Source organism: Lepidochelys kempii, chromosome 18, assembly GCF_965140265.1.
Source record: "Lepidochelys kempii isolate rLepKem1 chromosome 18, rLepKem1.hap2, whole genome shotgun sequence".
Lineage (NCBI taxonomy): Eukaryota > Metazoa > Chordata > Testudines > Cheloniidae > Lepidochelys > Lepidochelys kempii.
Genome location: NC_133273.1, coordinates 6,758,752 through 6,782,075, shown reverse-complemented (window position 1 = coordinate 6,782,075; position 23,324 = coordinate 6,758,752). Strand labels below are relative to the sequence as shown.

General features: G+C 42.1%; 1 protein-coding gene across 6 annotated transcripts in view; it reads right to left on the bottom strand.

Moving 5' to 3' along the window:
• Nucleotides 1-3,112: 3,112 nt before the first annotated feature.
• The window catches only part of DDI2 (DNA damage inducible 1 homolog 2), a 38,731-nt gene continuing 18,519 nt past the window's right edge, over nt 3,113-23,324 (bottom strand). The window contains exons 4-10 of one of the 6 annotated variants that reach the window (XM_073317055.1): nt 22,565-22,691; nt 19,674-19,801; nt 18,920-19,048; nt 17,969-18,072; nt 17,169-17,358; nt 7,383-7,445; nt 5,248-5,335 (exon numbers count right to left, since the gene is read on the bottom strand). In XM_073317055.1, the coding sequence (XP_073173156.1) occupies nt 7,429-7,445; nt 17,169-17,358; nt 17,969-18,072; nt 18,920-19,048; nt 19,674-19,801; nt 22,565-22,691 (695 nt within the window). In that variant the 3' untranslated portion in view covers nt 5,248-5,335; nt 7,383-7,428. The other 5 variants (XM_073317057.1, XM_073317051.1, XM_073317056.1 and 2 more) reach the window with 5 other exon arrangements.

The following is a 23,324-nucleotide window of genomic DNA, read 5'->3' as shown; positions in this document are numbered from 1 at the left end:
GAAAGTCATCTGCATTGTAAAAAAATCAAGCCTGAACGTCACTGACCTTTTTTTTTTTTTGGAGGGCGGGGAGGGGGGGAGAGAAGAAGGGGAAAGAGGCAAAATCTCTTCTCTGAAGACAAAATATATGCAGTCTCTCCTATCACTGTCATCCAATAGTGATTCCACATCACTTTGTACAGAGGTAGAGTACTGCATTGCAAAAGGACAGGTGCTACACATTAAAACAGAAGACAACAGTTCTTAGGTAGCACTAAGGAAAAACAACCCTATGCATTCTACTGGATTAAGAAGATTCAAGTAAATTGTTTTAGAATCAAACTTTTTTCAAGTTTTATAATTCTTTGTTTATTGAATCTTTTTCCTTAAGAGACAAAATTATTCAGTTCTGTTTATTCTCTAATTTAATCCAATTGCATAGCTCACTCAAAGCAGTTCCATATAATACAGACCTTAAACGCACCAGGTTTAGATGGATTTTAGGTAATATTTGCAGCTATTTTACAGTTTTGGGGTCACGCCTCTGTTTCCAGCCATTTAGAGAAAGTGACACAGGAAATTTTAGCAGTACTGATTTGCGTTTATTTTCTGTAAAGCATGGGCAGAGTTCAAAAATGTAAAAATTTAAAAACTAGGGTATATGACAGAAAAAATAAAACTATCAAAGCAAACTGGCTGATGCTCTAAAGTTTCATTAGCATAAATTGTGCAGGTGCAATCTGTAACTCACTATGGCCATAAAACTAGAACCTTCACCCGGCCTGTGCAAAGCAGCCATACCATCATTTAGCTATTAGCAATTGCTTCTAAAAAAGTTAACATGTAAATCGGACACGGGTATTGTAACATCAGATGACTAACATCTGGTGTTTTAAATAGTGGGCAGTAAATCAAGCTGTGTGCCAAGGGCAGCAAGTTCAGCTCTAAGGGCAGACCCTCGGCTTGCGTCTTCAACTGAGCTATGACAGCTTATACCAGCTAAGCATCTTCCCCAAGAAGCTCCCAATGAAGTCCATGGTGCTGCAAGAGCATACCTAGGAGCAGAGCCTGGCTGTTTGGACTGAGAACAGTCTAGATGGGAAAGAAAGGAGCTTTACTATTAGCTACTGTTTGTAGCGAGCTGAAGCAGAGGCAAATAGGGATAGCTTCATAGATTCCAAGGTCGGAAGGGACTATTGTGATCATCTGATCTGACCTCCTGTATGACACTGGCCATAGAACTTCCCCTCAAATTCCTACAGCAGTTCCATTTGACCAGAGATGTTCTAGGATATGATAGTACATCTCATTTCCAAAGGCCCTTTAGAAAGGGTTCTTATAAGTCAATTCTACAATAATGACCCAAGACACTACAGCTTACCACCCGGGTACTGCTCACTGTAGAATACTTCATAAGGTGCTTATTGCCACCACCTGCTTCTTATCAAGGCTTTAGTGCTTGGTAAAAATCCTGAAACACCAGTATTTCCTCAAGAAGCCTTGAGCAAGGTTTAAAAGAAATCATTTGATGTTTCCTAGGTTCTATGGTCACAATTCTTGTGAAAGCTCTATGGGGTGTTCACAGGACTCCTCAAACCTATTCTTGACTACATTACCCACTGGAAAAAAAAAATCAAGTTATCCCTCACTGCCATCAGGGACTCCCACAAGTCTATATATCTGACTGAATATATGTGGTTTATAAATCACTCCCCTGAAAGCCCCCAAATGCACATAAGCAAATATTCTAAGCAAGAAAAAACAGGGACAAGTTCAGAGCCCCAGACAAACCCAACGTACATAATGTGCTGAGAAAATGGATTCTCAGTCACTGTGGACTCACGACTTCAATTTATTTGTCTCAAGCAGGAAGTCAGATTACATTTTAGGTGAAGCCACTTCAGAGATTTGCAAATGGGACAGGATTAAGGTTTCTACTCACAATTTGGTATCACATTTTATCATGCTTTTCCCTCTTCCCCTCCTCAACAGTGTCATGAACCTCCATAAAGCAGAAGAAAGAGTCGTTCATTCCCATGAAAGCACCTGATTCCCTGGAATCAGGCTTTCCTGAGCACAGTCTCTGCAGGTCCTAAAAAGACAGTTCTTGATGAGAACCTCCTGAAAGGCTTCCATGGTTGTAATACAGAAGCCAGATCAGTGCCCTAGTTTCAAGTTGCTTTACGTGGAGTGTCTTCACCTATCACATGGTACTAAACTGCGATCCACTATGAGTTTTTGCAGTGAAGATTTCTGCAGTGAATATCATAGCCTTTGCGTTTTCATTTTAAAAAGGGCTGAGCGATTGATCACCCCCAAGCATTGAGATAAACTAGTGCAAAGCAAATTTCTTCAATCCTTTAATTATACATCCCTACTCAGTGCATAGAGAATCCATTCTCTTAACAGTTACAGTATATACCTTTGTAGGGGACTGAAGCAAAAGGAGAAAAGCCATAGCAACAGATGCAATTAAATTGTTTAACAAAACAAATTAAAAGGTATCTTCTTAAGAAGGCTTCCCCCCACCCCTCCCTTCTGTGTGGAGGAAGATATGGGCAAATCTATAAAGGGATCAAATATCCTTCATTAGGGGAAATGAAATAAAAGATTAACCCCAGGATATCTTTAGATCATTTGCCTTGTCTCTTATTTTTGGTAGCACCAAATTTTATCTCCCTCCTCCCCCTGCCCCACCATGTAAACTTTAACATGCTGGCCCAATAGCAGAATACATTTTGGGAATCTAGGCATCAGCTTTCAATGCACAAAAATGTGAAAGCTTTGAACATCCCTGCAAAACCTTTTTGGATCCGGAACCCTGTGAGCATTGACATACCTCTAGTAGCTGCTACAATTCTTCATCAGCATCAGATTAATATCAGATTATAAAGCACAGTAGAGTGATCACTGGTACAATTCCAAACAGCTTAATTGACAAACTTTGTTTCAGTTTGTACCATATTGAATTCATAGCTTGTGTGCCTCTCCTATAACAGCACATGCTCTGCACTGCCTTGGGGATGCATGTACATTCAGTTCATTTCGCAATCTGCTTTTACCTGAATGGGGTGGTGGTTTTCTCAATGGCTTCTGCTTTTTATTCATAATATCGGAGCTCATTCTAAAATCATACAATTAAATAAAAACTATTTTATTCCAGTATGCACCATCTTAAGGAAAATTCAAAGCTAATGTGTTTACACAATGCCAAGACTTTTCTTTTAAAAGGCCCAAATTTAACGCATGACACACACACAAGAGATCATAAATTACTTTGGCTAAAAATAATTTTTTTTAAAAAATCTGACAACATTCGGCTTGCAGCTTACTCTATATAATTTAGATATGTTCTTTAAAAGGACGATGGAGCAGTCAGGCCATCTTTTCCATGGTCATGTAGGAACTACAATATTCTTGGCTAATAAAAAGAGAAGAGCAAGGTTTGCATTTCCACCAGCTTGCTCCAAAGCTTCAAGAGCTTCCCGCACGGTAAAGCCAGCGCACAGAATCTGACTAATGTCGGCTGCAGGGAAAACAGGCAGCGGAGGAAGTCTGGAGTGCAGTTCCAGATCACTGACTGGAGGGCAGAGCAATGGCTCAACAAGTCCACAGGGTGGCCTTGGATCTTCAGGATTTGAGGAACTGTCAGTTATTTCAGACACTTCTGTTAACAGGCTCTGAGCATCCTGAGGAACATCTTCCTCCACCGTGAGCTCAGGTGAACGTGATCTGTTCAGCTCTAAAGTCTGACTGGCTGGAACTTGGTCATTTACTAAACGTTCAGGTAAAATTTCTGCCGGCTCAGTACTCTGTAGTTGATCAAATGTTGCAACTGAGCTCAGAATGACAGAATTACTCTTACTCGAGGACTTCTGTATCTCTAGAGCATCTTTTTCAACAATTGACTGGCTGCTAGTTAAAACCTTGATGCTAGCATTTTCTATTCCCATAGCATAAGATGGTGCCCCTGCTAGCCCCTCAGGGTTCGCATGTTCAGGCATCACCGTATGAAAGGAGCTATTTAGATCCCCACTCTCTGGATCCACACTTTCACATTCATCATCAGAAAGCTCCTTGCATTCCATTTGCTCTTCAAGAATAGTTTCTGGCTGACCAGTGTCTTCTTCAGACATAACAATGACAGAATCTCCTTTACTATTTATAACCAAAAGTTCATGAAGCTCCTTCAATGCTGCTGTTAAAGATAAACATGGCTCTTCAGTGGATGCTGCTGTATCACCTTTCACCTGATGAATGTCAGGTGAGGAAGAGCTATCTTCAGCTGATAAATTAGGTAACTCAGTACATATTGCAGTCATTTCAACATTGGTTTCAGGCTGCAGTAAATCACTAGTGGAAACTGGGTTACTCGAAAATACAGAGAAGGAGGAGTCATGCTTTGATGACTCTATTTGCATCAAAGAACAATCTACATTCAGACAAGATCCACCAATCTTCTTCGCTTGAGCGTTCTGTTTCCTTGACAAGTTATGCCCTGTGATTACAGACTGCTCAGCTACATCTGTTTCCATGAAGATTTCTGTATGTGTACAGCCACAGGATGCGGACATTGGGATATTGTCGTTTCTACACGATAGCTCTATCTTCTCCAGGCCACTTTCTCTTCTCTCAGCAAGAGAGTCAACGGGTGATTCCGGCTGGATGTTCGTAAGGCCTTGCTCCCCCACAGCAGGTAACTCAAGGCCACTGACATTACAAGGATATTCTGGCTCGATTGGTTCATTCTGTTTATCCAAACATCGTTCACTCACTGGTTCTTTGTATGTCTGAAGATCCAAAGGAAACTCATTCATTTGGTTCAGTTCCAGCGGTTCTGAAGGCAATGATACATCTAGAACCGCCTGCTGCCCACGCTTGCTGGTGGTGTCAGACAAACTGCTTTCTCTTGTCACTTCCATAGAAGATTCCAGACCATGGGCTAGTTCTTTAGCATTATATTTATTTAGACTGTCAGCAGCCACTGTTTTTTCAAGTGTATTCTGTGAAGGTATAGTTGGACTATGACAGGCTACTGCTCCAGTCTGGATAGCATGGTCATTGTGTGCTGAATGAGCAGCATGATCAGAAAGATTCTGTAACAGAAGAGGGTCTGGAGCTAGCTGGCATTCAGCTGGTGACTCCAAAGACTTCACAGCTGTAGAATCAATTATCTCTGCTAGACTAGATTTGTGTGAGCAAATTGAAGCAGGGGCAGAGACGGAGCGATCAAGTAATTGATTTGTGGGATTACAGATCTTGGAACTTAGTCCTGAAGAATGGACTGGACTTTTAAATCCATCAGAAGATGGTAAAGATGGCATTTCCAGTGAGGTAGTTTCTTTATCACTATTCTCTATACATGGATAGAAAGAGAAAGAAGTAGTTAGAATTATAAGAGCTATTACATTTTCACGTAATATAACAATTTCAGAATACAGGCTGTAAGGACATTTTGTATATCAGTTTGGTATGCCATTTCAGTTTGGTAACTACACCTGAAGTGCCACTTTCTCATGAATGTACTGTGACTAGATCAGATGTAACAGCCCTTCCACAGCTCTTTGAATAAATGCAAATTTGGTAATTAAATTACAGGGGCAGATACGTTATTATGGGTGAGTATGAGAAAGACTGGATGAAACCAGGTTGACTTTCAGATCTAATTTGCTATGATCACAATTAGAAGAGACATTTTAACTAGTAAAGCCAGCAAGTATAATCTGAAGTAATTGAGAAAAAACAGAAAATCCTATGATTCCACATACAGAGTCACTTTTCAGAGCAAAAACATGCTAAATTTAAAAAGTTAAGATCCCAACTTCTCTTCCACCCATCCCCTCAAACATTACATACAGCCCCTTTAACAGGAAAATGTCCAGGGTATTGTGTGTGGTTGGGGGGGTTAGCTTGTATAGCTACTTATTGGTTTGTTGAAGTTTAAAAGCAACTTCCATAGAAGTTTATCCTTTTCCATTTGGTAATACCTGCTCCCTTCCCCTAGTCTTGTTGTGCTTTGTAAGAAACAAGAGGATCCTTTCTTTGTCTGGATATCAGCAAAGATGTGAGAACAACAGCAAAGAGAAATACCACAGAGTAATAGAAAGCCACTGTTTATTATTTGTTTTAATTTCTCAGAGTGGTGGATAAAAAGCAAGATATTTAGAGTTCAGAAAACATTCACCATCAGATTATAACAATTTTAGAGTAGAAAAATTGTGGACCTAAATTACTTGACAGCTTCGGTCTTCATTCAACATTTATTTTCTGTTCCAAGCTACTGATGTCTGCCATAACAGGAGGAGGCAGGTGGTTGCAAATTCACCTCTGAGCAAAGTCAATGAGTTCAAAATATCTATTTTCATGGTGATAAAATAAGCAACCTGTAAAGCTTTTTAATTACAGAACCCAAAAGGGCCTCTGAGAAACACTTGCAACGGTACAGAAAGGCTACATAGTAATACAAAAGATATTTAGCATTTAATCATGCAATTCAAATACAACATGCTGAATAACAACGTTCTCCCAAGGGAGTGTAAGTTTTCAAGGTGTAATAAAGTAGTAAGTGTATGATCTAATTGTGCTCAAGACACTTCAGATTAGTCAGACAGCTTTGCATAATAAACTTACTGCAAGTGCTTAGGTACTGCTGGGCCTTTAAATAAAAATCAATTGCTATAAGATGGTCACGGCTTGTTTGTTAAACTCCGCACACACAGTCATTACAAGCTGAAGTCGTAGCCTTTCAGTTAGGTAGCTTAACATAACCATATAGTTAACCAAGTTTCTTTATATTATTTATATCTTTATATCTGTTGTCAGATAAAGCCCAACCAACCAGGGGCCTATGGTTGTATATTGGTAACATGACTTGCTGTCAACACCAAATTAATTTCTTGCTTTAAAAATCCAAAATTAAGACAGATATGACCGTGCAGTGGCCTTTCACCTCAGGAGACCTGTGTCTGAATCTTAGCTGAGGACACCCATAAATATCAGTGTGATGGTGTCCTTCTAGTTCTTGTTAGTTACATTGCAAAGTCACCACGCTGTTCAATGTGACTAGCCATCTCTGCTCAAGAGTTTCAGGTTTATGCACCATGGGTGCTGTAGGTAAGAAATGGGTGCATTTGGAAAGTAGTGCAGGAAAGCTCATACACCTATTAGCCCCTCCTTTCCATGAACAAATGGTTTAAATAAATGTTTAAATGAGGAAAAAGAACACACTACAGGTTTGTTATATTTAGATAAAAGAGGTGGAATGTTTTCATCCTCTGAAAGGAACGAGCTGTCAATTTCACATCACATAGGTTTCTCCACAATACTGTTTAAAGCAAGGTTAGCCCTGCTGCTGGCAGTGTGAAAGTTGAAGCGAAAGCTCATAAATGGGTAGCTATAAATACCTGGTCTGTGGCCCACTCCAGCTGCAGTACACACACACTACATGCATCAAGGCTTCTGATGTTCTGTTTGGATTAGGAAACACAACACACCAAACTTGTATTAGCAATTCAAAGCACACAACATGCATGGATATAGTCTGTGACCTCTCTCTCTCCCCTCCCCCAGTTTCTTCCAATATATGGTTCTGAACAAGGGAGCTCCTTGTGGTCGCTGCCTTCCAGAAGTTCGGCTGGCCATTCCGATATAAGTCTGTTTAGGCACTTTGCCATGTTGAGTCAAAAAGGAACTGCTCTTCAATCAAGTTAAGGATTTTACTGTACCGTCATTTGATCAGTACGGAGTGCAGGAGAAGCTATGTATTCGATAAAAATACACAGCACAAGGCATGTTTAACGGCACGCTAGCTCACTGTGCACTGCTGAAAATACACAGCAGGCACGTTTCAGAGAAGTTGGAGCTGGGGACAGTGCAACAGTTCCTGGAATCTGCTGCCAGTTGTCAGTAACTTGCTCTGTGCCCCTGGGTACATCACTTACCCAGTATGTACCTGTATCCCCATTTTACACATGGGGTTACTACCAGCCTCACAATGGGTGCGTGGCCTGAAGGTTATAAGATTTAAGATCCTTGGGTGAAAGGCACCAGAAAAGTGTGCAGTCTGAGCCAGCAATACTTTTTCAGAACACCACAGTGACTGAACAGATGTAGCCAAGGGTGAAATATGACTAACAGCAACCTTCTTTGCGCAGCAGGGAGGATGTCTCACATCAGCTGTGGATTTGGTTATTAGTAACCTCAGACAACAATTTCTATTTATCAAGAAAGATGTATTACCAACAAGTTGCATTCATTTATTTTTGCTAAGATTCTGGGTAAACGTATCAGCTCTCAGGCGCTTGTCAAATTTCCAGCATGACCTTCAGTGTGACAGTGAGTGTCCCTACCCTAGATCACATTAGGATCTCTCTGTCCAAGTTTCCTATTTCCAATCAGCTATCCAAAACTTCCAGCTGCGCTGCCTGGTTTGTCGTCATCTGTCTCTCCCTGTGCACAGGTTCCAAAACTCAGTGGCCTTTAGCAGGACCAGCAGGACAACTGAAGTAATTAAGACACACTGAATTGCTTTCCTTCATTTAAATCTTCAAAAAGTCTTCCTCCTTTTAAATATATAATTGGACTGTTCTGCTGACTGAACACGCTCATGTTTGCACCTGGGATTTGCCAGAAAGTTTATTATGCCTGTCCTGTAAGAAGTCTGTTTTTGTCTCCTCGAGTACCTGTTTCCATTATTTTCCATTTAGATCAAGCTGGGACGTGGAGTCTCAAAAGAGGATACATTGGGCCACTCCTGTTCTACTGGTTGCACATCTGGTCTTAATGTAACTATGGCAACAATTTTGTCAAGTTGTGATTTTAAGAAAAAACATTTCTGTAAATCATTCAGCCTTCCACATTGTCACAGTCTTTCACAGGGGGAGCAGCGAGGCCTGTGCAACAGAATAATAGTGAAAAACAAGACTAGGATTTGTGTGTCTCCAATTAACACTACACTCAGACCCCCATCTGCACAGCCTGATTCTTTGAAAGGGGAAGGGGGACAGGGTCATCCCCTGGTGCAGTGGAAGGTGATTTTGTTGACAGGGAATCTGTAATAAGGGTCTAATTAGTCAGATACATCAGGGAGTTGTATCCATTTAGACAACAGAAGTAGCTGGTGTCCTGCCAGACACCTGAACATGGTTATCAAAGACCAAAGACATGGCAGAATCTGCAGAAGGATTTGTTTTCTAACTCTGTCAAGGAAATCAATACAATAGGAATGTACTTGTCTCCAGATAAAATGCACCATATTTGATAGGGTTTTCCCTGTGCTGGAAAGAGTAAGGGCAACATACGTGATGGGACTGCCTGTATACATAGGCATTCTAGATGCAAGTACAGCTATATAAAGGGGCAGATTACTTCTCTATACCAGTGGTTCCTAAACTATGGGCTGGGTCTCCCAAGAGAGGCACGGGAATGTGTCAAGGGAGGCATGAGATGTGTGCTTTTTTAAAAAAAGAGCTCTGGCTGTCAGCCCTGGGCTGCTGGACTCGTGCAGAAGGGCCGTGCACACCCGGGAGGTGGGGGATGGGATAAAGGGGACAGCCGGAGCACCGCTGCCCCAGGGCTGACAGCTGGAGTATGCCACCCAAGATTGGGCTCTCTTCCTCCCCACCCCCCAAAACCTCAACAGGAGGTGGTGGCGGGGAACTCCTGCTCCCAGCCCCGGGGTGGCAGCAGCAGCAGCGCAGAAGTAAGGGTGGCAGTGGGGCGCTAAGTCTCCTGTGACAAGTGATATTGACAAATATCACTTTTCACATCTCTAGCCTCACTTCTGCACTGCTGCTGGCACAGCCCTGGCTTCAGAGCTGGTGCCCAGCCAGCAGCCGCTGCTGCTGCTTTCTGCTCTGCCTTCAGAATATATGTACTTTGGGGGTAGGGTGGGGGGTTTGCATAAGTGATTACAGACACAAAGAAGGGGGGGCGTGAGCAAAGAAGTCTGAGAACCACTGCTATTGTTAGGTTTTGTTGTAGTTTTGCTGTCAATATTCTAAAAATCTCATTGATTACAGGGAGTTGGCATCATCTGAATCCAACAGGGGAGAAAACATTGTGCATGGCTGGAAGAGTACAAATCCTTGAACAGAAATGGAGTTCACATGGAGAATCTGGTAATGAATAAATAGATATTGTCTATGCAGGACTAATACCAGGATGACACTGGCATCTAACTCCAAATTCTAAGCCTCTCCGAGGTGGGTCTGAAAGGGTCAAATAAGGCTCAGGACTAATTCACGTGTGTTCAAATGGGAACTTTACTGACCTAATGATGTACAGTGTGATATCTGGCATATCATGAACCAAAAAGGAGTCAAAATTCAAACCACTATAAAAGTACACAGGAGGTCCTGCAGGAAGATGAGTCTTTTAGGGCTGAACTATATCCTCTCTCTCTTTCTCTCTCTCGGCTTTCTTGGTGCCATCTGCAAGCAGCTAATATTTTGGAAAGGAGGATGATGATGCAAGAGTTAATATTCTGACAACTCAATATGTAGCTAACAATTGCCTAAAAATGTGAGGTTTGTCACATGTCTAAGACTCAGTAAAATCACTCAAAACAAAACCAACCTGAAGTAACATTTTATACATATATGTCAGAGTGTTCCACAAGTGCTATGGAACAACTAGAGATGATCTGTTCTATTTTAAATCCCTCTGTTAAATCACTCAGCTTCCTTCAGAGCTGAAACGTTGTGTGTTTGGTCTCAACCCCCAAGGTGAGACTGTTGGCAAATGAACGAACAGCTGAGCATTTTTAATTATATTAGCACAAAAAATGCTTTCGATAGTAAGTTATAGTAACTCTTTTGCACTCGACTCTAACACCTTAATTTTAAAACCTCAAATTTTCCAGGTTGATTGTCGTCAGTTTTGAGGGTCAGATAAAATTGAACCTTTGGTTTTTTGGTTTTTTTGGGGGGGGAGGGATAGCTCAGTGGTTTGAGCATTGGCCTGCTAAACCCAGGGTTGTGAGTTCAATCCTTGAGGGGGCCATTTAGGGATCGGGGGGAAAAATTGGGGATTGGCCCTGCTTTGAGCAGGGGGTTGGACTAGATGACCTCCTGAGGTCCCTTCCAACCCTGATATTCTATGATTCTATGAAGTCACAATCTGACTGATGAGGCTTTGGAAAACCAACCTTGGTTTTACCTATCTCAAATATTCTAACGGGAGAAAAACTAATATTTACGGCTATTGATTAATCTCAGTTAACACATGTGATTAACTCAAAAAAATTAATTGCGATTAATCGCAGTTAAACGATAGAATATCAATTGGCATTTATTAAATATTTTTGGATGTTTTTCTACATTTTCAAATATATTGATTTCTGTTGCAACTCAGAATACAAAGTGTAAATCTTTAGAGCCTACAAGTCCACTCAGTCCTACTTCTTGTAGCCAATCGCTAAGACAAAGAAGTTAGTTTACATTTATGGGAGATACTGCTGCCTGCTTCTTATTTACGTAACCTGAAAGTGAGAACAGGTGTTCGCATGGCACTGTTGTAGCCTGTGTTGCAAGGAATTTACATGCCAGATATGCTAAACATTTGTATGCCCCTTCATGCTTCGGCCACCATTCCAGAGGACATGCTTCCATGCTGATGATGCTCATTAAAAAAATAATGCATTAATTAAATTTCTGATTGAAATCCTTGGGGCAGAATTGTAGGTTTCCTTTTCTGTTTTACCCGCATTCTGTCATATATTTCATGTTATAGCAGTCTCAGATGATGATCCAGCACATGTTCGTTTAAGAACACTTTCACTGCAGATTTGACAAAACGGAAAGAAGGTACCAATGCGAGATTTCTAAAAATAGCTACAGCACTTGATCCAAGGTTTAAGAATCTGAAGTGCCATCCAAAATCTGATTGGAACAAAGTGTGGAGCATACTTAAAAGAGCAACACTCTGATGCGGAAACTACAAAACTCGAACCACCAAAAAAGAAAATCAACCTTCTGCTGATGGCATATGACTTGGATGATGAGAATGAACATGTGTCGGTCCGCTCTGCTTCGGATAGTTATCGAGCAGAACCCATCATCAGCATGGACGCATGTTCTCTGGAATGGTAGTTGAAGCATGAAGGGACAAATGACTCTTAAATGCATCTGGCATGTAAATATCTTGCAATGCCGGCTACAACAGTGCCATGAGGACACCTGTTCTCACTTCCAGGTGACACTGTAAACAAGAAGCAGGCAGCATTTTCTCCTGCAAATTGTAACCAAACTTGTTTGTCGGAACGATTGGCTGAACAAGAAGTAGGACGGCGTGGACTTGTGGGCTCTAAAATTTTACATTGTTTTATTTTTGAATTAAGTTATTTTTTGTACATAATTCTAAATTTGTAAATTCAACTTTCATGATAAAGAGACTGCACTACAGTACTCGTATTAGGTGAACTGAAAAATACTATTTTGTTTTTTACAGTGCAAATATTTGTAATAAAAAATAAAGTGAGCACTGTACACTTTGCATTCTGTGTTGTAACTGAAATCAATATATTTGAAAATGTAGAAAACGTCAAAAAATATTAAATAAATGGTATTCTATTATCGTGTAATCATGATTAATTTTTTTAACCATACAATTAATCGCGATTAATTTTTTTTAAATTGCTTGACAGCCCTACTAATATTATTTTACATTTCCTGTTGAAGGTAATGAGATGAACCTGCGACACCAAGTCTGGCTCTAGAGTTTGCCAGGGTTTGGTGATGGCAAGGCTGGATCCAGCGTTATGATTTATGCCTCTCTCTACTTGTCTGTAGACTAGGGGCACGTCTGCACTACAGGACTACCGGGGCGACAGCAGCACAGCTACAGATATGCCACTGTATCTCCATTACTTTAAGGTTGACCTGCACAAGGATTTTTTTTTTAAAAAAAAAGCACAAATTCATTTTTCAATCGTAATCATGGATAAAGGACTGGAAGGTTTTTTCCTTTACCACCTTTGAAGAATCAAGAGTGCAAATTTTGGCCTTCCCGGATTTTGATCACAGACCACTGGGAGGTCCCAAGAGATACATATTTTGAGCTATTAACACCTTAATTGATTGGAGCGAGAATGCTGAATCCTTAAAGTTTTTTCATTCATATCTTGTGTCATTGAAGTAAAAGATGCATTAACAAAAACAGAACTACAAAGTTTCAAACAGCCTGGCTAACTGCTCAGCCTTCTGCTTTCAGACCATCACCATGGCCTGATGTATACCTAAAACGTTTGTTGACCTAGCTACATCACTCTGGGGTGTGAAACTCACTATCCCAGCCCCCCCACGAGAAACGTAGTTTGTAGGGTCTAAATGAGCTGTTACTATTCAAGAAAGATCTTGGAATCATTGTGGATAGTTCTTTGAAAACATCCGCTCAGTGGCAGTATGCGGTGGCAGTCAAAAAAGCTTAACAGAATGAAGGAATCATTAAGAAAGGGCTAGATAACAGGACAGTAAGTATCATAATGCCACTCTATAAATCCATGGTACGCCCACACCTTGAATACTGCACACAATCCTTGTTGCCCCATCTTAAAAAAAGAAAAGGAAAGAGGTACAGAGAAAGGCAACAAAAATGATTAAGGGTATGAAACAACTTCAATCTGAGAAGAGATGAAAAACACTGGGACTGTTCAGGTTGGAAAAAAGATTTCACTTAACACAAGAACAAGGGGTCACCCAATGACATTAACAGGCAGCGGTTTAAAAACACACACAAGGAAGTACTTCTTTACACAGTGCACAGTCAACCTGTGGAACTCGTTTCCAGAAGATGTTGTGATGGCCAAAACTATAACTGGGTTCAAAAAAAGAGTAAGATCATTTCATGGAGGATTGGTCCATCAATGGCTATTGGTCAACATGGTCAGGACACAAACACATGCTCTGGGTGTCCCTAACCCTCTACCTGCCAGATGCTGGGAATACATAACAGGAGATGGATCACTTGGTAATTGCCTTGTTCTGTTCATTCCCTTTGAAGCATCTGGCATTGGCCACTGTTGGAAGACAGGATACTGGGCTAGATGGACCACTGGTCTGACCCAGTATGGCCATTCTTATAAGCTGACTTAAGCCCCAGTACAGACACCACTAGGTTGACACAAGAATTCTTCCATTGACCTAGCTACTGCGTGTCAAGGGGGTGAATTAGATCCAGCAATAGAAACACTCGTTTCATCACTGCAAGTATCTACGCTATAGTGACACAGCTGTAGCATCACAGCTTTGACGCTATAGAGCATCTGCAGTGCAGACAAGTCCCGTTTCGCTAGTTCTCCAGTCATCAAGGCCTTCCAGCCTAGACAGGACCGGAACCTGAAAACTTTAAGGCTTCTCTTATGTTGTAAAGCAGTAAAAGAAGGGGCACAAGCTCATTATTTTTCCCCTTTGCAGATCACCTTTAACACCGAAGATGTAGGTTAGGATACAGTAACTCCTCATTTGAATAAACAGGAAATCAGATTTTCAGAGTTGCTGAGTAAAGTAATATTTCAGCTCCGAGATACCATCACTGCTATGGGTACCTGCGTGGCCCCACAGTATGCCAACATTTTTATGGCTGACTTAGAACAACGCTTCCTCAGCTCTCGTCCCCTACTCTACTTGTGCTACATTGATGACATCCTCATCATTTGGACCCATGGAAAGGAAGCCCTTGAGGAATTCCACCATGATTTCAACAATTTCCATCCCACCATCAACCTCAGCCTGGACCAGTCCACACAAGAGATCCATTTCCTGGACATTACAGTGCTAATAAGCGATGGTCACATAACCACCACCCTATACCAGAAACCTACTGACTGCTATGCTTACCTACATGCCTCCAGCTTTCATCCAGACCACAGCACATGATCCATTGTCTACAGCCAAGCTCTTAGATACAACCGCATTTGCTCCAACCCCTCAGACAGAGACAAACACCTACAAGACCTCTATCAAGCGTTCTTATAACTACAATACCCACCTGGTGAAGCGAAGAAACAGATTGACAGAGCCAGAAGAGAACCCAGAAGTCACCTACTACAGGACAGGCTCAACAAAGAAAGTAACAGAACGCCACTAGCCATCACCTTCAGCCCCCAACTAAAACCTCTCCAGCGCAAAGATCTACAACCTATGCGGAAGGATGACCCATCACTCTCACAGATCTTGGGAGACAGGCCAGTCCTCACTTACAGACAGCCCCGCAACCTGAAGCAAATCCTCACCAGCAACCACACACCATACAACAAAAACACTAACCCAGGAACCTATCCTTGCAACAAAGCCCATTGCCAACTCTGTCCACATATCTATTTAAGGGACACCATCATAGGACCTAATCACATCAGCCACACTATCAGAGGCTCGTTCACCTGCACGTCTACCAACACGATATATGCCATCATGTGCCAGCAATGCCCCTCTGCCATGTACATTTACATAGAGACTGTCTGGTTTGGCCAAAGAAAAAATGGACACAAATCAGACGTCACGAATTATAACATTCAAAAACCAGTTGGAGAACACTTCAACCTCCCTGGACACTCAATTACAGACCTACAAGTCGCAATTATTCAACAAAAAACCTTCAAAAACAGACTCCAACGAGAAACAGCAGAACTGGAATTAATCTGCAAACTGGACACCATTAAATTAGGCTTGAGTAAAGATTGGGAGTGGATGAGTCATCACACTAACTAAAAACTATTTCCCCATGCTAATTTTCCCCTTACTGTTAGTTACACCTTCTTGCCAGCTGTTTGAAATGGGCCATCCTGATTATCACTACAAACTTTTTTTTTCTCCTGCTGATAATAGCCACCTTAATCGATTGGTCTCGTTAAGAGTTGATATGGCAACCCCCATTTTTTCATGTCCTCTGTATCTATCTATCTTCCTATTGTATTTTCCACTGCATGCATCTGATGAAGTGGGCTTTAGCTCACGAAAGCTTATGCTCAAATAAATTTGTTAGCCTTAAGGTGCCGCAAGTCCTAGAATCATAGAATCATAGAATATCAGGGTTGGAAGGGACCCCAGAAGGTCATCTAGTCCAACCCCTGCTCAAAGCAGGGCCAATTCCCAGTTAAATCATCCCAGCCAGGGCTTTGTCAAGCCTGACCTTAAAAACCTCTAAGGAAGGAGATTCTACCACCTCCCTAGGTAACACATTCCAGTGTTTCACCACCCTCTTAGTGAAAAAGTTTTTCCTAATATCCAATCTAAACCTCCCCCACTGCAACTTGAGACCATTACTCCTCGTTCTGTCATCTGCTACCATTGAGAACAGTCTAGAGCCATCCTCTTTGGAACCCCCTTTCAGGTAGTTGAAAGCAGCTATCAGATCCCCCCTCATTCTTCTCTTCTGCAGGCTAAACAATCCCAGCTCCCTCAGCCTCTCCTCATAACTCATGTGTTCCAGTCCCCTAATCATTTTTGTTGCCCTTCGCTGGACTCTCTCCAATTTATCCACATCCTTCTTGAAGTGTGGGGCCCAAAACTGGACACAGTACTCCAGATGAGGCCTCACCAATGTCGAATAGAGGGGAACGATCACATCCCTCGATCTGCTCGCTATGCCCCTACTTATACCCTCCTCCTCGTTCTTTCTGAAGCAGTATAGGTATTTCTAAAAACAGTTTAGAAAATTCATATATTTATGTAGCTACAGCGCAAATAAATGTCAATTGACAATTCTGTAACAGCTCACTACAATTTTTCTTTAGCATTTGTATAGACTGTGGAGATTAGAGCATGGCTCATGGCTGCTGCCACAAGTCCTCCTCCCTACCCCCCGATTAAAATGGCTAAAATATCACTTAACTGAAATTGTCCCCTCGCTGTACATTAAAAACAACAAGATTAATGGACTACGGTGGCAGGGAGGAATGGGAGAGCTACTAGTCAACCACAAAGAAAGACCAAGTTAAAATGGCACAGCATCCCATCGGCCTGTATTGTCCACGAAGAGAGATTTGATTTAGATGTCCCAAGGAAAAGAGTGCAGCAATCAGGAGGCTCTGCAAGAGAGGGTAAAATCCCCCTGCTCATCACTGGCATTACATTCAGTAAGATGTGCTAGAACAGTTGAGAAAAGTGAGGAGCTTTCTAGTGACAGGAGACAGAGCTGACATGTTACTGATAGCACTCTGCAGATTGTTACTCTGATTTGGCTCCTTGTGGTACCTGCTTCCTCTACAGATTTCTGTAGAGCTTCTGCCAGTTCTTGGTCTGCAATCTCCTCCGGCCGCATGTCCTCCCGTCCTGGCCCATATGCCAGTCTTGCACACTCTGGGAGCTCCCCTTCCGGAAGGAAAGTTGTCTGAGATCCAGTGGTGCCAATCACTAGTACATTCTTTTTGAGATCAATGGAACACTGGGAAAAGAGTACACGTGCAATTGATGTCTTGGTAACGGTCAGTCATAACACAGGACCAGAATACATTAATGTGTCACTAATTTAACAATGCACTAGAAAAATGTCACTTCCAATCATCAAGGGGTTACATTAACTGGACGAAGAAGGGTTAAGAAGGTGCTAACAACTGGTAGATCTAAAAACACGTGCTGGGTAGAAATAGCTCAGCAGCCTGCCCCTTCAATATGCCAAGGGGCTTCTTACAGCGGCTCCTATTAATCAGCTCTTGAATAGTTATGGTCCTTCTGCTCTTCAGCCTAACTAGGGTTACAGCTACAAGTGAGGACTTCCCAGAGTCTTTATTAAAACATTGCTCAGGTATAGACCTCCGAGGATTTTCAGGCACCAAGAGTTCAGAGCAAAGACCTTTAGGCTGGGACAAGATACAAAGTACTTACAACCTACAAGGTATAAGTGCTTCCCCCCAGTCTATGGGAAAACCATGTCGGCATATCTCTTCAGAGTTTTTAATCCTAAAAAATTCATAAGGATGATAAAGATCTTACATTTAGCACTTACGAAAGAGCCAAGGATTGTTTGCAAAACAAGCACCAATTGATTCAATTACCTGATGTCTCTTAAGCATATCCAGTCCTAGAAGCATATCCATGGGCTGTTCTTCAAGGATAGAGAAAGAACACGGCAGAAAATCCCCTTCAATCTGAACCTGAGCTGAAGCACACAGAAAACACCATATTACCCACCCTCCAGCCTCAAGAAGTGCTCAAGCACTGCAGCACAAGGATTCCACTATAGGTATCTCTCTATCTAAGGGAAATTATACAAAGCCTCTGTGGGGAAGTTATGGAATCAGAGAACAATGTACATAGACTTGGTTGTGGAAAAGTCTGCTCTAAGCCAGCCCTGGCGATTATCGGGAGTTTGCTAGCCCCCAGTGGCTAAATATTTCCCCCTCCATTATTTTAAAAGCTGACTGGATCTGCAGTGCAGTAGGAACTGATCAACTAACCCCTCAAGCTAGAGCTAAAGAGGCTGCATGCAGCTGCTCAGAGTGTGGAATTTTGTTTTGGTGCTTTAATTCATAGTCAATGTCTTAAACAATGAAGATAATATTTCCTTGTATGGCATTTTCTTCAGACAAACCTGTGCAAGAACACATATCTTGAAGTGCTCTCCTCACTGCGGAATGAGATACACTAAGCTGCACTGGAATTCTGCCCCAAACAATTCACACTGCCCATTATCCCCATCCTGATCCCTCATACCAAAGAATAAAGCTATTTATAACCCATCAGCACCAGGAATCAAGGTTTCCTCTGTATTTGTATGGGGACTCTAGACCTACCAGAATTAAAGTGTTAGGATAAGTGTATGAAAACATTTAACATGATGCAATCCTGGTTATTGTGTCTCTGGGTGAGCTTAATGTGATCTTGATAAACTCGTAAGCCACTCTATAGCAGTTCCCAAAGTTTACAGTATTAAAGTAGAGACTCTTTGGCGCCAAGCAGAGCCACAGCCATTACAGGTAAAGTTATCCTGTTGTATCACTACTTACCTAGGTGCACTCTGCCAATGATTTTCTGCGTGCCCACACCCTTAGCAATGCCTGCCCAGCGCCGGTCCACCAGTCTCATTATGTTACACCTTTCAGCACAAGCTTGGCTCATAATGGTCATTTGGGCACCTAGCACCAGAGAAAAGAGGAGTTAGCAATATTTAAAAACAACCAAGGGCTAGTTTAAAAATCTAGTACAGAGATTTTAATCTAAGACTCAGTAGCAAGCAGGGAATTACATTATGGCACAAAGGCATTCGATTACACCATGGCTCTGTGTGTATACACATGTCCACCTACCACCACCTGAAGGTCATTATGGCTATGGAAGTTACAATAAAGCTGAATACTTACACTTTGAGATCTACAGATGAAAAGTGTTGTGTAACAAAGGAAAGAAAATCTCAGTTTTACAGCTAGGGAAACTGAGACACACAGGTAGAGTGACTTGTCCAAGGTTACACAGCTGGCCAGCAGCAAAGGCAAGATTAGAACCCAGGAATTCTGACTCCCAGTCATGTTTTAACCACAACACACATCTCAAATATTTTTAATTAGGCTGAATAATGACAGAAAGTACATTCAGATTTTAATTAGATCCTTTTAAATCTCGTAACACAATTCTTTACTGTGGGAAAGGAATGCTATAAACTGACCTATTGTGGGGTTCATGATTTCCTTTAAAGAGCCAGGAGAAGGGGGAGCAGGGAGAGCATAAAGAGATTTAAAATGGGGAGATGTGGTGGGGAATCACCTGAGTCAACAAAGGCTTTCACTGGATGTCCATTGACTTTGCAGTTAATATAGAGCATCACCACCTGGCCAAAGCTCTCTGGGGCCTCTTCCATAGCTATTGTCATGTTCTCTTCAATATTTTGTTGCCTGAATTAAAGGAAAACCAGAAACTGGAATCATGCCTTCCATGAGCAGAAACAGCATATTTATAAAGCCTCCCCCTTTACAAGGATTACAAACAGATTTGTCATCTTCCCTGTCCCCACTACCACCAGTCATGAAGAGCTTGTGAAAGGCGTACTTCAGCAGTTAAACATCAGCCTACTTAGCAGATGTTAGCAAAAGATCTTGCCTTAATCCAGAGGCATCAGGATGCTTGCAAGCAGGAAGGAAAGAATGTTCCTTGTAGCATCTTAAAGAGACCCAATGCAGCAGTCTGGAGTAAAGTGGTCAGATGCACTTTAGCACCTAGAGACCTGCAACTGACTCTCTGTTTACAACAAAAACCTGTCATTACAGAGTTAACAAAAAGAACTCAGGGGCAAAAGACTGCATATATTAGTCATTCTGCTACAAAACTAGGATCCCCAAAAGTTATGTTTCTAAATGCTTGCCATAACATTTCAGTAGCGTCTTCCCTTTTGCAAGTATCAGGGTTGGGACTAGATACATGAAACTCTTGTGAGTGCAGTGATAACACCGCAAAGTCTCTCTACAAATTCAAGGCTACAAAAAGGAATGCAAGGTAGATAAAGCCAAATGAAATGTAGCTCCGTGTCTGCCATAACCTTGAGCATGCTGGGTATCTGCAGCTACCCTGCTGGAAATAGCTCATCTACCAGTATAAAAGGGTCTCTAGTTTAAAGAGATAGCTTCCCTTTTTTTCAGTAGGAGGGAAGATGTCTGCTCTTTTCCTACCGTATAGCAACCCTCCCTCCACCACAGGAGGGCTGACTGCAACTCCCTTTGGAGGCAGTCAGTGATATTCCATACACCTTCTAGAAGGGGACACTGGAGAGAAATATGCTGAGCTCTAAGACGTGGCTGCTTGGGAACTGAAGGTGGATTACTGCAAAGCAGCATATTGCACAGCCACTAGGCTGCCCTGGCTTTATTTACTCATAATATAGCTCAAACCAACACATATTGGGCTCTCTTACAGTATATAAGATTAAGTCAGTCAGGAGCAAGTAGTATGTGTGACTGATTACAGCAACCACCGCTCTGGTTTCCTCCCCGCTCATTCAAAAAAAAAAAAAAGATTAGAAAAGTGGCTCGGTAAAATGTGGCATTTATTATGCTGCACACAGCATCTGCTCCCAACCCATCTTTTCATGGGGACAAAATCGAATCGAGAGGGGCATGAGTCAGGTGATCAGAGACCAAAACTGAGAACTATCAGCTCCCAGGTTCTAATCCCCACTGTCACTAAATGGCTGTCTAGCTGTGGGCAAATCACTCGCTTTCTCTGCCTCAGTTTCCCTTTATCTATAAAAGTGGGGATAACAACACAACTTAAATAGCTCATGGGGATGTTCTGCTGTTTAGTCAGTGTTTGAACAGCACTGTGAAATACTGAAAAATACTTAACACTTACATAGTGCAAAATGCTTTAGTAGTCATTACAATATAATAAATGATTATTTTCCCTTTTACTAATGCATGTGTTAGCACTGCCAACTCTGCACAACCAATATGAACCTATTATGAAGGCATTCTGCTTCATACATCAGCAAAACCGCTTACTGTGTTCCGATACAAGAATTTATTGTCGATGATGTAAGAAACATAAGAATCAGAGCTCATCTCCCACAGGCAGCACCTAGCTGAGCCTGTAGCACTGGCAATGAGAGAAGCCTTGTTCGGACTTACAGACTCTGCAGTTACATACAAAAGATACAAAGGGGAAGTAAACCTGGGACAGCAAGGTGCCATTTTTACAGAATCACTTTTCAGACAATGATTATGCTTGAAATCCGCAACTAACCAGAGAGTTGGGCTATGTCTGCACTACCAAACTTACAGCCGCCCAGGGGAGAGAGAGCTTATACCGACAGGAGGAGTTTCTGTTGGTGTAGAAACACCACATCCCCAAATGTTAGCCATGCTGACAAGAAGCACTCTTCTGTCAGAAGCATCTACACTGGGAGCTATGGCAGTGTAAGTTTTAAGTGTAGACCAAGCCTCAATGGGTATGTCTTCACAGCAACTACACACCTGTGGCAGGCCTGTGCCTGCTGATCAGGGACTATGGGGCTCAGGCTGCATAGCCTGTTGTGTAGCTGTCCAGAATCGGGCTGGAGCTCGAGCTCTAGGACCCTGTGAACTAAGCCCAGAAGCCTACACAGCAGTGAAACAGCCCTGCAGCCCAAGTCACGTTTTTTCTTTGTTGCGTAGACATACCCAAAATATAAAAAGAGATGGACTGCAACAAGAAGATGCAGCCTGCTTGGTAACAACGTGATACTGCCCTGCAGGAGACATGGGTTAGGGGCTACGTTTGCAAGTCCTGGTGCTCAGGTTTGAGGGGATCCAATATATCCCAGGCAGCTACTTGCAGGGTCTCCATGGAATTTTGGTTAAGCAGTTTCTATGCAGTGCTCTCTACTGGCAAGTTCATGGAGATGCACTGCAGAATTGGGAAAGGTCCCTGAAAAAGAACAAAGACTATGACTGGATTTGGGGAAAGTGCAGTCCCCGTGTCGAGAGAGATGACCAAGACTGCCTCTACTCCGATGGCTGTGGGGGTGAGACCACACCACCAAAAGAAGTGACAGAGTCAACAAATGGGAGACAATGCTGGATCTACCTGCCCCTCTTGATTCCAACTAGACCCCCAAAATGCATTTTCAACTGGAATAGGGTCCCACAAAGGGGTCCAGAGCTCTCCCTTAGACTTAGGTTTACTACCTTATGTCCTCTTCTATCTTTGCCTGAGCCTCAAGATCAAAAGGGTCAGCTGAAAACAGACGGATTCTCTCCTGCTCCCGGCGGGCTCGGTCCTGTTGCTGCTCCACCAGCACCCTGGTAAATTTCTCTGCAGTAACAAAAACAGATACAAACACCATAGTTAGATGCACAGACACCCTTTACTGGAAATTACTCTTACAAATGAAATGCTATTAAACTTGTAGCAAAACAGTGTCTTTTAAAAATATTGGCCACTGTTGAAAAGTAAAGTGACCAGTGCAATCAGCAGTGGGCTCTATTTCAGGGCTACTTGAAAAACCAGCCAGCACAGACAGAACTCACGGGCTTGATCACGTAATCACTTGAGATTTCTCCCTTGCCTCCCATCTCCGTGGACTGAACTACTTCGCATTGGGCCTGATGCCCAACAGCCTATGTAGACATAACAGAGTTCTCAGCTTCTGAATGACCTGAAGTTACCCTACATTTATCTTTCCATTGTCTGCAAATGGATTTAATGTGCAGAGACACCATAACATTTAAATCAAAGAGCTGCTATTAAAGAATATTTTCATTGCTTTACTGCAGCAAGACCTACCCAGTGATATCATGCAAGAACATTTCCAAAAGCAGCAAATAAATTACACCGAGAATAGGAGTCAGAGATTCAACATTTGTATTCCAGCTTCTAGTTTAAATTATGCATTCGTATGTAGAACCATCTTTAGCCAAACACTTTTTTCAATTAGGAGAAACGGAC